Source organism: Triticum urartu, chromosome 7 (assembly GCF_003073215.2).
Source record: "Triticum urartu cultivar G1812 chromosome 7, Tu2.1, whole genome shotgun sequence".
Taxonomy (NCBI): domain Eukaryota; kingdom Viridiplantae; phylum Streptophyta; class Magnoliopsida; order Poales; family Poaceae; genus Triticum; species Triticum urartu.
Window position 1 is genome coordinate 673,840,377 of NC_053028.1, and position 17,022 is coordinate 673,857,398.

At 47.1% G+C, this 17,022-nt stretch overlaps 1 protein-coding gene across 1 annotated transcript; it reads left to right on the forward strand.

Moving 5' to 3' along the window:
• The first annotated feature begins 13,838 nt into the window (after positions 1 to 13,838).
• LOC125524345 (pentatricopeptide repeat-containing protein At4g33990-like) lies at positions 13,839 to 16,673 on the forward strand. The gene has a single exon (XM_048689409.1). It carries the CDS (start codon positions 14,204 to 14,206, stop codon positions 16,448 to 16,450), a length of 2,247 nt encoding a protein of 748 aa, XP_048545366.1. The 5' UTR covers positions 13,839 to 14,203; the 3' UTR covers positions 16,451 to 16,673.
• The last annotated feature ends 349 nt before the right edge of the window (positions 16,674 to 17,022 follow it).

Consider the following 17,022-nt stretch of genomic DNA (forward strand, 5'->3'; position numbering starts at 1 on the left):
AGAGCAACCCAAATGAACGGCGATTTCGTTCGCTTTTTGTCTGTTTGGGTCGGCCGTCCGCCCGACGTCCGTCCTTTTTTAGATTTGAATCGGCAGTGCGCCCAACGCGACGACTCATACGTGTCGGCGTGGCCGGCTGGCCGCCCAATATTATATTGATTTGCATTCAAACATATTGTCAAATAGCATGGTTTACCAAATAAAATAGTATAATTTTACAAGCCGGATACAAATAAAAATAAAAATAAATGTTTCATAGTTTTGCAAACGAATAAAAGAAGATACATCTATCGGTTGCCAACATGACCCCACATATACTCAACCAAATCATTTTGCAGCTGCACGTGAGTTTCCCGATCATGCATGTCTTGATGAAATGGGTGAACTGTTCAAACGTTGCTGCTACTCCATGCTCAGGCACACCATTCTCATCCTGAAACTGAAACCCTTAATCGTACAGACGTTCCGAGCGCTCGTCTTCTACGATCATATTGTGCATGATCACACAAGCAGTCATCACCTCTCACAGTTTCTACGTGCTCCGGGTATTAGCAGGATACCGAATGATGCCCCATCGAGATTGCAAAACACCAAAGGCACGCTCGACATCCTTCCTAGCACTCTCTTGCTCTTGGGCAAATCTTTTCCTCTTCTCTCCGACAGGGTTGTCTTGACAATAGTGGTCCACTGAGGATAGATACCATCACCCAGGTAGTATCCTTTGTCGTAGTTGTGTCCGTTGACAGTAAAGTTCACCGTGGGCTGTTGCCTTCGGCAAGCCTAGCAAACACCGGCGAGCGCTGAAGCACGTTGATATCATTGTGTGATCCAGCCATGCCAAAGAAAGAGTGCCAGATCCAGAGATCTTGAGATGTCACAGCCTCTAGTATGACAGTGCAAGCCCTGACATGTCCCTTATATTGCCCTTGCCAAGCAGAAGGACAGTTCGTTCTTCCACTCCCAGTGCATGCAGTCTATGCTGCCAAGCATCCCTGGGAAGCCCCTTCTGGCATTCGTCGCCAACAAATGGGATGTATCTTCAGTTGTCGGCTCTCTCAAGTACTCAGGGCCAAACATAGCAATAACAGCCTTGCAGAACTTATACAGGGACTCTAGGCATGTAGACTCACTCATACGGACGTACTCGTCAATGAGATCACCGGGCACTCCGTATGCAAGCATTCGGATGGCGGCAGTGCATTTCTGATAAGAGGAGAAACTGATCTTGCCGACGGCATCCTCTTTCACTCGCAATAGTCATCATAGCCGACCACCCCCTCTCTAATACGGTTGAAAAGATGCCTACTCATGCGGAAACGGCGGCGGAATTTTTGATGTTTGAACAACGGGTTTGTTGTATCAAAGTAGTCCTTCCAAAGAAGGAAATGCCCGCTCTCTTGATTGCGGTTCAACGTCGGAAGGTGGCCCAGAATGGAGCCACGGAATAACGGCCGCTGGCTGTTGAGGTGGTGATGGACCAACACGGCAGCCAATATCTCCTCGTCGTCGTCGGACGACGAATCGTCGGAGTCGCAAATGAAATTGTGGAAAGAAACACTCATCGGCGGAGTCCATTTTCGTACCTTGGCAAACTGTCGAACAACTTGCGCGTGTTGAAGAAGGAGACGGCCGGCGAGGGGAGACGCGGCGCCCATAGATCAGCTAGCTGCCCTGCCGGCGTCCGACGAGTGTGACGGCGTCCGACGAGCGTGTCGGTCGTATGTGGCGGGGGCGGCGAGGCGTCTTCTTGGTCGCGGGACGGCTGTGCGGTGGGGGAAGCGGCGGCGGGCGCCTGGGGACAGGGGCGGCGTTGCTGGGCAGAAGTGGAGGCGGCGACAGCTGGAAGAGTCGCCGCAAAAATGGCCGGCGGCGTCGGTGATGGAGGAGGCGGGGGGGAGGAGGGGGAGGGTTGCTTGTTGGCCGAGGGGAGGTAGGCCAATGTGCCACAGACCAGCAGGCCCGGGGACAGGAGTAGGCGACCCCGCGCGCGTCCGTTGCGTGTCCACGCCGACGCAAATCAGGCTCAAAATTGGGTCGGGAATGGGTCGCCCGCAGACGAAAAACGGACGCGTGTTCGTTTGGGTCGGCGCGTTGGGCCGCCTTTTCTGTCCGCACCGACCCAAACGGACGGCCGCGGACGAAATGGGTTGCCCCATTGAAGTTGCTCTTACATTTTTAAATGGCATTTATTAAGTTGATAATGAAAAGTAAACAAAGGCACTATGGAAGAACTATATGCATGCACATGTTTGAGGTACACGAACGTTCCTACATATTGGACAATGCTCTAACAGTTAGTATAGGGTCATAACCCACGGAAATAAAGTACAATATTTTCCATGAGGATCAAAATACAAACCAACTTCGACATATATTTTGATACTTCCATTAGATGGAACCCACTTGGAAGCAGAGGTTCAAACTTTTCGCTAATTTTAACTCCAACATATCAACAACATGCAATCGGATCATTTTCCGTGTTTCGTCATTTGGGCACTTCTCGAAGCCCTCATGTAGCACCGTGTGAAATTATATTTATAAACATAACTCCGGTGAACTATGTACCATCTCGGTTAACGAATAAGAGCCATGAGCCGAGGTAGAACATGCATGTGTCCTTAGGTAGGAGAATTATTCAAAGAAGCATACCCATGATAAATGAAAATTAAATGAACAAAATACTCTTTGTTTGCAACTTTGTAAATTACTCTGATGTTCTTAAAATCTAGTCCAATAATTGTACATATTATATATGAAATAAATTCATGAAATAACTCTTAACAAAAAAAGAAGAATTTCAATAGTAAAAGCAAGCCTTTGAATAGATTCAGACCTACAAATGTTTCCTAATGAGGGGCAAGACAAAGATGTAATTTAGAAACCTGAAACTAAACTAACCTGCATATTTATACTATGTGCGGTTTTGGAGGATTTACCTTTTGTCAAGTTAGTCATAATAAAAACTCCCTGGTAAAGTACAGATAGAAGATAAGAGTAGGACTACCAAGATAGACAAAGAAAAATACATAATACTTCCAGTTCTTAGAATATAGTACATAACATTCTTCTAAGCCGCAACATGTATGCTTATCTCTCAAATACTCGAATTTCAACTTGTTGGTGACCTATGTAAGATACAAACATATGACAAACTTGATCCTATAAATGAAATGAACATAGACCATTTGTAAGACGATTATTTGTAGGGGAAAACAATGAAACCTAAAAGCTCCTGCAGTGACCAAGAAGTATCGGATCGTTACCAAGCATGAGGGCAACAATGTGCCTATCAGGAAAATAAATAATTTCCTTCGTTCCTACAGAATTTCTTACGACCACATTCTCTTAAGAGGTATGCAAGGGTGTGCATGTGAATTTGAAAAGACACAATTTGGATACATATTTCTAGGCAATTACTCGAGGATTGCTTAGCTGAATAAAAGTCCTCAAACTCAACTATACAAACCACGACATATTTATTATTTGGTTTCGGAGAATTTACCTTTTGCCAATTTTAGTCATGATTGAAATTCCCCGGTGAAGAAGAAAGCTGTGAGAAAGCCTACGAAAATAGACAGATAAATAATACTTCCAAGAATATCAATGACCCTAGCTAGCTTACCTTTCTAATCGCCCAGAGGAACCTGCAAAAATAGACAAAAAAATTACCTTTGTAAAAACTACCTATAACTAACTAGTGATGATTCTGATTTCCACCATGTCTCTCTCTCTGTCTCTGTAGTGAGATGACAAAAATTACTGTTGTGTTTGTGTTTCCTATTCCCATGTGATGCTTCTTCAGCTGGGACTAGGATGTGCCTTTTTTTAGTCATTTTTTTTTACAACGGTACTAGATGAATAGTGATACTGCACAAGATCACATGAACTTGTTCCAAGTAGATGCAAAAGAGCATTCAACTCAACATTTTTTTTTGCAAAAGAGCATCCAAGTCTGCGTTCACAAAAAAAGAGCAGAAGAAAGGGTCCCAGATGATGTTGTCATCTGTCAAATTTAAAATGCAAAACATCTGCCAAATTTCAAATGCAAAACACTGAAACTAGAATCAAAGTGTTCTCCCTTCTACAGTTATACCCCACATGGAAAACACAGGTTCCATGTAAAAATGCAGGCTAATTTTTTTTAATAATACATTTTTTTATTAATTTGCACAAATATTACGCTTAAAAAATAATTTTCAAAAATAATACACCGTCGGCCCGCGGCAGGCCGAGTGGACCTAGTCGGCCCACAGCAGGCCGACTGAGTCCCTATCGGCTAGCTGCTGGCCGATTGGCCTGTCGATCACCAGTTGAGGTCTAGTCGGCCAGTAGTGGGCCGACAGAGCCTAATTGGCCTGCTGTGGGCCGACAGGGACTAATTGGCCAGCTGCGGGCCGACAGGGACTAATTGGCCTGCTGTGGGCCGACTGGTGCATGCCACCATTTTTTTTCCGAACGCTCCCTGGATTTTTTTTATAAACTATGATGTATTTCGTGCAACCCTTTGCCCGTAATATTTTCCCGCCATATGTTCGCGCCAACTCTTTCCCGCCATATGTTCGCGTCAACTCTTTCCCGCCACCCGTTTCCCGCCATATATTCGCGCCAGCTCTTTCCCGCCACCCGTTTCCCGCCAATCGTTTCCCGTCATACCGCAGTCGTTCTTTCCCGCCATTTTCTCATCCCTACCTATAAAACCCCCTTCAGACAGAGGAGGATAAGCATTCCAGTGTAGTGTAGTTGAGATGTCCCATTATCCTTTTGATCGTAGTTTTCACCCTGAGATGAGCAGGACTCTTCTGAGGCTAGCTACCGATTTCAGGATGGACAATAGGATAGTTCCATGGGACGAACTCACCGGTAGTGACACCATAATGAATGAGTTGGCTCACGAATTACGTATGTCTGGATGGCCTGAAAGGACCTATGAGGAGGTACGTATAGAACTTCTTAGGTTGCATGCAAGGTGGAAGAAGGTAGTGGAGCCGGAGAGTGAAACTTTCAGAAGGACTGCAGAAAAGCATCCATTTTTATGGACTAAGGAGAGCGAGGACGAAGATGATATCTTCATGCCGCCGCTTCCGGGTTCTGCATCGTCAAAGAGTAAGAGTTTTGCATCGTCCAAGGGCAAGAGTACTGCATCCTTGAAGGGCAAGAGTTCTGCATCGTCCAAGGGTAAGAGTTCTGCATCCTCGAAGGGCAAGAGTTCTGCATCGACGGAGGATGACGATGATGACTTCATGTAGTTTTTATGATATATGTTGTAAGTTTAGTCGTATGTACCGTTAATTTAGATGTAGTTCTATCTAGTTGTTTATAATGTCTTGTTGTACGAGCATTATGTTCTATCTAAATATGATGTTGTAGTTCGGATAACAGAATACTAAAATAGAGTAGGCATATGTCTCATACATAAGTACATAGTCATTTGTCTCATACATAGAATAGACATAAGTCTCATACATAAGTAGATGGTCATGTCTCTACTGATAGATGGAAGCGTCAGTGACGACGTCTGGCCTGGCGGGGAGGCGGATCTGGAAGCGGCGACCATCCGAACCTGTTAGGTGGCCTAATGTTACGAGGAGGAATTTCAGACTCTCCCTGGTCATGCTGTGTATCCTGTGTGGGGCCTGGTGGAGGAGTCGAATACATGTTCATCCACTGGGTGTGCTGCGACATCTGAGCATGTATGTTCTCCTCGGGATGTTGATCACTCCCCCACGTATCATGTGATGCTGACATAGACGCATGATATTCGTAGTCTCCTGCACGATGGAACGTTTAGTCATGAAGAATGAGGTCGCCTCAATTAATATTGAAAACAATAAAAATGAAGACACTTACCTGTTGGTTGTGACGGCTGCTCTGGCTCAAACACGAAGCTCGACGAGGGACCGTGCTGCTGTGGCTGTGGAGAAAACACGAAGCTCGACGAGGGACCGTGTTGCTGTGGCTGTGGAGAAAACACGAAGCTCGACGTGGGACCATATTGCTGTGGTTGCTGCCACGTTGAACTGCCAGATTGGTCAGGACGGGGTGGCCTGGTTGTCGGCTGATGTGCTAGACGTGGACGTGGTTGATGTCGGTGCATGGAGTGACGCGGCTGCTGCTGGTGGTGCTGAACAACGTCGGTTCTCCGGGTGCACGTGATAGCCTCGTACACAGTCCGTATCTTGTTCCGAATTCGTTCCAAGAAGGGCTGTAGCACTGGACGGTGCTGAAGAAGAGGTCCAGACGACAGTGATCGTCCAAAGGTGGTCACGTCCTGGTAGAGTTCGTGTGTCAAGGTAGCCTGCAAATTTCCATGACGATTAATAATGTATGTCTCTTACACGTCAAAGTATGTGACAACATTACTTAAAGAAAATATATCTTACCGCGTACTGCCTAGAGCCCGAAGTGTCATAGCTCAGGTACATATTGCGTCCATTCCAAGCTGCCCGCAAGCAGCAAGTACATGTGAGCAAGGTAGGTGAAGCAATTTCAGTTTGTTGCATGTGCACTCACACGATGGCCAGGCTTCATTACCAATTTTCACCTCATGCGTCCTCAACTCATTTGCACATCCGAATTTGTTGTTGGCTAAGCGGACCTCAAACCTTCTTTCTTGATTACCGATGGCGACTACAGTGTGTGATCTAGCTTTTTGCATCTTGTTGTCCATGTACTTCGTGACTCTTTCACAGTACCGTGTATTCGGGTTGTTGAAGATATGTTGCTCTGCTTTTTGACGTCTATCTCTGAAATACTTGATGGTGCCATAGAAAATACCCTCAACGATGGCTGTAAGTGGCAATGCCCGGTTTCCTCTGAGGACAAAGTTGTATGTTTCTGCGAGGTTTGTTGTCATGACACCGTATCGTGCTCCATGTGTGTCATGTAGCAAAGACCACCTCTCTAGAGGCTCATGCTCTATCCACTGCTCGAAGGTTTTAATCGACCTCCCAAGCCTTCTCCTAGTACCAGGTGGGTCAAAGCCTGGCAGGTCACATAGCCCAACAGGCTCCTCCTCCATGGCCGTTGTTCCTGTTGCCAACTGTGCAGCTACTGCTTCAATATGTGCCCTCACCGCTGCATCTCTTGCAGCTTTCCTATCCCTCACGTGTCTCTGCGTGCACACATTAAGTCTGTCGCGTATCAAATTGTACTTCCATAGCTGGTTCTACTTGCAGAGTTTTTTGAACAGATTCATCAGGTTCTTATTTCTAAACTGCGAGAAGAAATTAGCCCCCAGATGGCGCATGCACCAACGGCTCTGCAAGTCCTGCCATGGAACTTGTTCCTCAGGGCCTGGGTTTGTCAGTGTCCTTATCGCACTGAGTATACCTGCATGCCTGTCATGAAGGATGCACACATTGGGCTTCTCCTTCACAACTGATATTTTCAACTGCTTGAAGAACCATGTCCAACTTTCAATGTTCTCACTCTCCACAAAAGCAAATGCGAGTGGGACGACTTGATTTTGGCCGTCTTGACCGATGGCTGTCAGGATCTGACCCTTGTACTTGCCCGTGAGAAAAGTACCGTCAACACATATCACCGGTCGGCAATGCCTGAAAGCTTCGATGCATACACCGAAAGAGAAGAAGAGACGATGCAACACCCTCACAGTTGGGAACTCTGGCATGAACATGTCTTGGATATCGATATAGGTGCCTGGATTCCGCTGCTGCAGGGTGTGGAGGAGCTGGACAACAGAGTCATATGCATCAAAATAAGAACCAAATCTCCTCTCAAGCGCCGCATGCTTAGCCCTCCAAGCCTTGCCATAAGAAATTCTGTATTTGAACCTGGCGAAGACTTTTGTCTGGACCGCCTTCACTTCCATAGCTTTGCCCTGCACTATCTCATCATAAAACAACCGAGCAATAAGCGTGGATGAAAGGTTGGCATAATCCTGAGGGATGCAGGGAATAAGACAAGTGTGATTAACTAAGTCACTTATCACCCAACTTGTGCCATACTTAGGGAGAAAGCCGTGCACCCTGGCGGGACAATCTGCGTTCTTGCATACCATTGTCAGGAATTTCTGACTGGACACCTGAGCTGTGAAAACCCTTTGCGTGGACATTGCCCAGTTAATTATTGCATCTTTCAGGTCTTGCTTGTTCGGATACATAGCACCCGTCGCAATATTGTTCTGGTGATATTGCCAGGCTAAATCATGTCCATCATTCATGGTCATTGCAGATGAGAAGTCATGATTCCACGATGCAGGATTCGGGACCTCCTCTGCATTTTCTTCTTCATCTGACTCGTCAGAATCATTGGCATGACCCCTTTCAACATCGGTGTCTTCTTCTTCCATCTGGTCCTGCATGTGCCCATCTACCTCGTCAGCGTCCACCTCGCCATTGTAATCACCATCGGCATTTCCTCCTTCTACCTGACTACTCTGCCCTGGTTCATAACCATAAGCATTTCCTCCTTCTACCTGACTGCTCTGTCCTTGTTCGTAACAATCATCTCCAGCATTTGACATAGATAACTGCCTCCCTACACTGCTATGACCAGGATCGTAGCCACCCTCCCCTTCATGTGTAGTGACCTCCTTCACGTCGGGAAGAACTAAAGCAATAGGATTGCATCCCCTTTGTTCACAACCTTGTAACCACCGCACCCATTCGGAGTCTCGCTCTATCGGCCTCAAATAAAAGTAAATTATTGAACTTGACCGTGTCCACAATGCATGAACACCGACGGTATTATTTAAAAAAAATTAGCACACCGGAACCGGGAAATAAAATGCTCACCACGACCACCTAAATATATTTAGGTTACTACCAGAGCAAATAACAATAATTGCACACCGGTACCGGGAAACAAAATGCTCACCACAACTACCTAAATATATTTACATTACTACCGGAGCAAATAACAATAATTGCACGCAACTTCGAAAATAAAAATGTTTGTTCAAATATACCCTTGTAGCGTGCGTGCGAACGGCGAACGGCGGCCTTCAATCACCGGAACTGGAGCCGGAAACTTCACCAAACTATCGGAGCTTCACCTCCACCACACTACCCCAGCTTCACCACCACCACCTCCACCTCCACCACCGCCACAACCTCCACCAATGCGCTGGAAAAATGCTCCAACAAAATGCTCACCACGACCACCACAAGCTACCCCATCAGTAGATCGAGGTCTCTTTTGGCTTCCCTAACTATGTAGAACCCATTCACGGTGCCAAATCCGCGAAAAAACGGGGCATTTTGGTGTATTAATTGGAGCTAGTTCGTGTAAGAGAGAGGAGGAAGGAAGAATAGAGAAAAACTTGCGGTGGGAGAAAGGGAAAGAAGAAGGAGAGGAGAAAGAGGCGTGCGCTGTGGGGCCGGCTCCCTGTCGGCCAACAGCTGGCCGATCGGTCGGCAGCTGGCCGACTGGGTCGCCCGTGACCCAGCCCGCGCCGACAGCCAGCGCCCGACGTGGCCTGGCCAATAGTCGGCCTCCACGTGGCCGAGAAGCCACCTGTCGGCTCGCAGTTGGCCGATAAGGCCCAGTCGGCCTGCTGCTAGCTGACTAGGACCAGTCGGCCAGCTGCTGGCCGACGGTGTATTATTTTTGAAAATAATTTTTTGGGCGTAATATTTGTGCAAATTACTAAAAAAAATGTATTATTTTAAAATTTTTTAGCAAAATGCAGTAACAGTAACAGCTCGGTCTCTTGCAATTGCATTCGTGCATGCTTGTTCGGGAGCCACCGCATGAACAACTTCTATAAGACTGTAACTAGTGCTGATTGGGATTTCCAGCATGTCTCTCTCTAGTGAGCAGCTCATCGCCTCATATAAAATTTTCTACTGTATTTGGCAAGACTGTTGACCAACATTCAGATTTCAGAGCTACAAAGGCGTCCGAGCAGAATTTCTCACATCTCACATTCAACGCGCATCTAAAGACGCGAAGCAAATGAAGCACTGATCTCCATGCATTGCCCCGACAATACTGCCGGACCGGTCTACATGGTGAGCACCCAGATTTCTTGGAGGTTTGATTAATCATCAGGGATTAGAATGAGTTGGCTGGACGACAGAGAGCAGTCGTACCTCGAGAACCAATGCCCAAGATCGTGGCAGGACGTGGTGACGCGATGCGGCCTTAAAGTCAGAGGCGGCGAGGCGTCTGACAGGGGGAGGGCTCGGGGGATGTGAGGCGTCGGCGGTGCTACGGCAACGGCGAGGCGGCAGCGTCGAGCTAGGGCACCGGGGAAGAAGAGGGTACTTCTCAGCGGGAGAGCGTACGCTGTAACAAAGGTGCGGCCGAAGCAGAGCAAAGCAGACGAAGCAGAGCACCCCCTGATTTTCCTTTAGGAGGCTAGAACCTAAGCCACACGGTATACATTTTAGTCACCAGTATGTAAAATACAAATAATTATTGTTTGCTAACATTTACAGCAAATATCTATGATTTTGCATCTTTGTTCTCGTTCTCCGAAAATGCTGTTCTGATCCCGAGCTCATATGAGCTTGGGTGAACAGTAAAATCAGAAGAAAATTAAGAAAAATAATTTAAAAAACCCAAAAAATTGTGTGGAACATTGACAAAAGTTTTAATAGCTTGCAAAATTTCAGCACCATACGACATTGGTGGAAAATCTGGCAAAAAAGAAAATCGATGCTTCAAAATGCGTTTGAAAATAACAGTTTGGAGCATCGATTTTATTGCCAGATTTTCCACGAATGTTATTTTGGTGTTGAAATTTTGCAACCTATTAAACTTTTGTCAACGGTTCACACAAAAAAGGGATTTTTTTTTGAATTTTTTTCATTTTCTTTTGGTTTTACTGTTCATCCAAACTCACAGAACAGTCGTGCCCCTCATTCTCCATCTTTTCACTGCCTCTGATTTTCAGCCTCAATCTGGTTGATTCTCCCCTCAAGACTGATGTTTTTGATTGCAAGATCTTGAATTGCCTTATTTTTTTCTTCCTTGCTTCCCCTTCACTCGCAACTCATTTCATATATTCACATGCTTTGAACCATTCAAAGGTCGACCTAGAAGGCTCCTCCCGGTGAAGTTGATGCTACGACAACGATGTCGACACGATGGTGAGGCTACCACCTGGGACGGGGTGAAGCTGCGACACACGTGTGTTGTGACTACGAACGGGGATGCTAGAACGATGGATGCTGGGATCCAGTGGTGGTGCGACGAGCTTCATCAGCGGATGCTTCGAGTGCGACGAGCTTCATCGGCGGGTGCTTCGAGCTCACCAATGGAGGGTAACACGAACATGGCTGCCTAGCCGTTGTCTCCTTCTTGTCCGTCAAGCGCCACAAGATAAGGACGATGATCTACGTGAGGAGGGTTGACCTTGTCCGAGGAAGAGAAATTTGTCCGGCGTATGCTATTGATTCAAGGACCCTAATAGCTGGCGATTGATCGTTTGGGAAATGCTCCTATCGAACGATTCTGATCGCTCACTAGGGGGCGGGCAAGGGTCGCGTTAACTGTTCTTAAAAAGATGCCATGAACAGAACAATACTATGCTCCAAAAATAACCATAGATATTCAAAAATGTACTCCGTATTTAAACTTGTTGTGGCCATGTCAACAAAGAAGAAGAAAATGCGATAAATCATGAGTAGACATGCAGCCACGCAAGGTCGGTATCCACACCGCTTGTTCCCACGTGATTCGTGCGATGGAGCCGGTATAACGTTTTCCATCTCCCGTATATCAAGTGGTATGTCCCGTGTATTACGTCTGACAGCTCTGCCCACAAGGCAGGCTCAAGCATTGAAGTGAGGCGCGCATTCATGACTTGTCAGTCCCAACGTCTAGCTGCACCACATACCCACGGTTTTGCTAAACTTCTGGCTTGCTTGTTACCGCTGTCATTCTTCTATGTGCTCCTTCTCCATTCTTCTCAGTCTTGCTGTAATTCACAAGCTTGTGTTCATCCACGTTCCAGCGTAGCTCTACACCACCTGCATCACACACACACACACACACACACACACACACACACACACACACACACACCTCGAACCAGTTGCCTCCGCTCCTTCTCATTCGTTGCCTCAAATGCAACATAGGCCACGCGATCTGGTCTGTCCCAGGGAGGCATTTATAAGAGTGCGATTGGCATGGAGTAACTTTTCCAATATCTTTTCCATCCATCTTCTAGCTAATATTTTTTTTTGTTTGCAGATTGCAGCACGGAGGATGCTGTTTCTAAATATGGGAGAACAAGTACATACAATACTTCCCACGCATCGGTCCATCGCCACGCCTCACTTCTTGAAGAGAATCAAGGGTTCCTTTGATTCACAGGAATTCTTTAGGATTTTTGGAGGATTGAAATCCTTAGGAATTTTTTCTATGTCGGCCCTTTGATTCATAGGATTGGATCTCATAGGAAGTTATCCTATGGAATCTTTTGCATTACATTTTATAGGAAATCTAACATCCATTCCAACCTTTTTTTTACAATTCCTTTGTTTTTCATGTGGCATCAAACACTCTTTACTAATCCTATAGGATTCAAGTTAACATGCCACTGCAATCCTATACTTTTCCTATTCCTACATTTTCAAAATCCTGTAAATCAAAGAGGCCCCAAACATGGCTGTTGGCTGAAGCACATTTTCATCTTGGGGTTCGTGAACCTGCTGGCCATGCATGGCCATGATCTTCATGCACAAACTCTGAAAAGCTTATCTCCTCTCTGCGAAGGGGCTGCTCTAGTTTCACATATATTCCATTTTTTGTGTGCTTTGCACTGCACGTAGCTGCTAGAACGTGCTGCATGCTCACGCGGGATAGCAGGCTAGCCTATCAATAATTACATCTGCATGCAACATTATGGCAAGTCGTAATGAAGATTACCCGAACTTTAATCATGAGATACCCCACAAAACAAATGAAAGCACACCAAGGAGCAGGGCCGACATTAATATAACGCGCTAGTACTACGTGTGCACCACACCCACCCAACGTCAATCAATCAGGACTAGACATCCGACATGCATTTAACTCCATAGCGAGGCAAATTAAAAGGCCCATCAATTCCACCCAGCTCCCCTGCAGCCCATCATGGCTCTCAGCAAATCCTATTACTAGTACTACTAGTGTTTTTTCTTTAGGGTACTAGTACTACTAGTGTTGTTTCCAGTTTGATTACCCTTTGAACTTGTTCTCTCGTCTGGCCTCGCTGCTCTCCTTTTCCATGAAATCAGCCAGCAATGAAAAACTTCTAAAATCCAACTAGCCGTGCAAAGAAAATAGGGATACGGCAACCAAATCTTAGCTCCCAACCCATCCAACTTTATCATCAAGGGCTAGGTATCTGTTTTCTATCCACTCATGCTTTTTCTTGTCTGAATCCACAAGGTCTGTTCCTTGGCCAACATCAACCTAATCCAACAAATCTGCAAATTTGTTGACGGTGGGCACATTCTCTCGTAGGCAAAGACCCGTTGAACTCCGTTTCTGTAGAAGCATCTCTTCTTCCTTTGTTTCTCCACATGACAGGGCTTGGAGAAGATCTACAGTACGAGCCACCAGCGAGCGCGCATGCTTAATGATGTCTACCCAACGTCAAGAGCAATTATGCCATCGCCTCCACTATGACATGGGCCGCTCATAAACAAGCCTGTATTCCTACAAACATAAATGCCTTCTGGCTCACTAACGGGGCGTATAGCATGATGTATTCACGAGCAATGGTGATTAAGGTGTCAGGTATTATGAATGGGGCTATAATAAGTAGCAATCGCGATGTGCGCGCCGACGCATGGGATTACGGCATCGCATGGCCGCATGTCCCAAAAATTTGCGTCCAAGAAAATGTCATGATAAAAAATGCCATCTCTTAATAATAAAAAGTGCCATGTGCAAAAACAAACTTGACTTGTGAAACAAAACAAAAAAGGAAAAATTGTTTAAATTACCATAGTGTGTGACATAGTTTGAACATGGCTCCGGTCCTCCGATCCTGCATCGAGATTCGTGCAAAGGAATCCAACGAAAGAGAGCACTTTGCCGGCGCCACCATCTCCTCCGCCGCCTCCGTCGCTGCCAGCTCACCCTCCGCCGCACGAGCTCCTTGCCGACCGTGTGCGCACGGCCCGACGGCTTCCCGGCATGCTGCGTGCCGTGCTCCGGTGAGGCACTCGCGTGGCAAAACACACACACACACACACACACACAAAGGGAGAGAAAGACGGACACCCCCCCGCGCGGAACGCCAATGCCAGCGGCGGCGCTGCCCCGTGGCGTCCAGGCGGTGCTGGTGACCTCCGGCCAACTCCGCAACCTCGACCCGCAGCTCCAGGTGCCCCCGCTCCTCCTCGCCAACACCCTCATCGCCGCCTTCTCCCGCGCCGCGCTCCCTCGCCTCGCCTTCCCGCTCCTCCGCCACCTCCTGCGCCGCGCCCGCCCCTTCCGCCCCGACGCCTTCACCCTCCCGCCGCTCATCCGCGCGGCCCCGGCCCACGCCTCCGCGGCGCAGCTCCACGCCTGCGCGCTCCGGCTCGGCCTCCTCCGCCCGTGCGTCTTCGCGTCGGGCTCCCTCGTGCACGCCTACCTCCGCTTCGGCCGCGTGGAGGAGGCCCGCGGGGTGTTCGACGAAATGCCCGCGCGGGACCTGCCGGCCTGGAACGCGATGCTGTCCGGGCTGTGCCACAACGCCCGCGCGGCCGAGGCCGTGCGCCTGCTCGGGCGGATGGCGGGGGAGGGCGTCGCCGGCGACACGGTCACGGTCTCGAGCGTGCTGCCCATGTGCGCGCTGCTGGGGGACTGGGTGCTTGCGCTGGTCGTGCACGTGTATGCGGTGAAGCACGGGCTGGACAAGGAGCTCTTCGTGTGCAATGCCATGATCGATGTGTATGGAAAGCTTGGGATGCTAGAGGAGGCTCGGCAGGTGTTTGATGGAATGGAGCGCCGCGATCTGGTGACATGGAACTCGATCATCTCAGGGTATGAGCAGGGTGGGCAGGTTGCTGCTGCGGTCAAGATGTTTCACGGTATGAGGGACAGTGGGGTTTCCCCTGACGTGCTGACGCTTGTGAGCCTGGCGTCTGCTGTCGCACAGTGTGGAGGTGACTGCGGTGGGAAGTCAGTGCACTGTTATGTGATGAGGCGGGGGTGGGATCTGGGTGACATAATTGCAGGGAATGCTGTGGTTGATATGTATGCCAAGCTATCAAAGATTGAGGCCGCCCAGAGGATGTTTGACACCATGCCAGTTCGAGATGCTGTGTCTTGGAATACTTTGATCACGGGGTATATGCAGAATGGACTTGCCAACGAGGCAATTGAGGCATATAGTCGTATGCAGAATCATGAGGGTCTGAAGCCTATTCAAGGGACAATTGTCAGTGTTTTGCCTGCATACTCACAACTTGGTGCCTTGCAGCAGGGCATGCGGATGCATGCTCTGTCTGTTAAGACTGGGTTCAATCTGGATGTTTATGTTGGAACTTGTATGGTAGACTTGTATGCTAAATGCGGGAAGCTGGCGGACGCAATGCTTTTCTTTGAAAATATGCCCAAAAGGAGTAGGAGTACAGGTCCCTGGAATGCCATCATGGCTGGCCTTGGAGTTCATGGGCATGCCGCAGAGGCTCTCAGTGTCTTCTCACGAATGCAGCAGGAAGGAGTTAATCCTGATCATGTCACATTTGTTTCACTGTTGGCTGCCTGTAGTCATGCTGGCTTAGTTGACCAAGGCCGGAGTTTCTTTGATATGATGCGTGTAACATACGGCATTATCCCCATTGCAAAACATTATGCGTGCATGGTAGATATGCTTGGCAGAGCTGGTCAGCTTCAGGAAGCTTTTGATTTCATACACAACATGCCAATTAAACCCGATTACGCTGTTTGGGGAGCTCTGCTTGGTGCTTGCAGGATTCATGGGAATGTTGAAATGGGCAAAGTGGCTTCGCAAAACCTATTTGAACTTGATCCAGAGAATGTTGGATATTATGTTCTAATGTCGAACATGTATGCAAAGGTTGGGAAATGGGATGGAGTTGACGAAGTGAGGTCTTTGGTCAGACACCAAAATTTGCAGAAAACCCCTGGATGGAGTTCAATAGAGGTGAAAAGATCAGTGAATGTGTTTTACAGTGGCAACCAGACAGAACCCCACCCTCAACATGAAGAGATCCAGGCAGAGCTGCAGAATCTGTTGGCCAAGATGAGATCTATAGGTTATGTTCCGGACTACAGTTTTGTCCTACAGGATGTAGAGGAGGATGAAAAGCAACACATCTTGAATAATCATAGTGAGAGATTAGCTATTGCCTTTGGCATCATAAATACTCCTCCAAGAACTCCGCTCCATATATACAAGAATTTGCGCGTGTGTGGGGATTGCCACAATGCCACCAAATATATATCAAAACTAACTGAGAGAGAGATCATTGTCCGGGATTCAAATCGGTTCCACCACTTTAAACATGGTCAATGTTCTTGTGGGGATTTTTGGTAAAATGCAATATAATATTTTAGTCTACCCCAACTTGCGTGGGGCAAAAGGCTCTGTTTTTGTATAATATAATATTTTTGTCTGCACAGCATGTTTTCTCTAGCTAAGCACCTAGTGATCGATTATGATGTCAGAATTCATGTACTCAAGAGATTTAGGACTGAACACTGAAGTGAAATAGTTTACTGATGTAAAAAAGCATATATAATTGTTTAGTTAAGCAAAACTCCTCCCATCTATTCTTGAAGTTTCTTTATATCCTTAGATAACAGTAGTATATTCACTATAAGCTCTTTTTAGAGGTTAAGAGTGATGTCTTCCATGTAACATAAGCATCATTTTATTTTGTGGTTTGATTATAAATTTCATCTATAGGTCCACTCACCATTTATTTTATTCTTTTGGTTCCTATAATGTCTCATGGATAAATTTAACTTCCTTGGCACAAAGATACTCAACCCTGATTTGATTTCACATATATTTTGCCAGTGTGGTATTTAGGATTTATGTCACGATCCAGGAAATAAAAGCTTCCGCTGTCTAAGGCAATTTCACGAGGTATAGGTCAAGTCAAA

Bases quoted from the DNA above. Each gene is read 5' to 3' on its own strand.
- LOC125524345 (XM_048689409.1), top strand. From the start codon at position 14,204: ATGCCAGCGGCGGCGCTGCCCCGTGGCGTCCAGGCGGTGCTGGTGACC.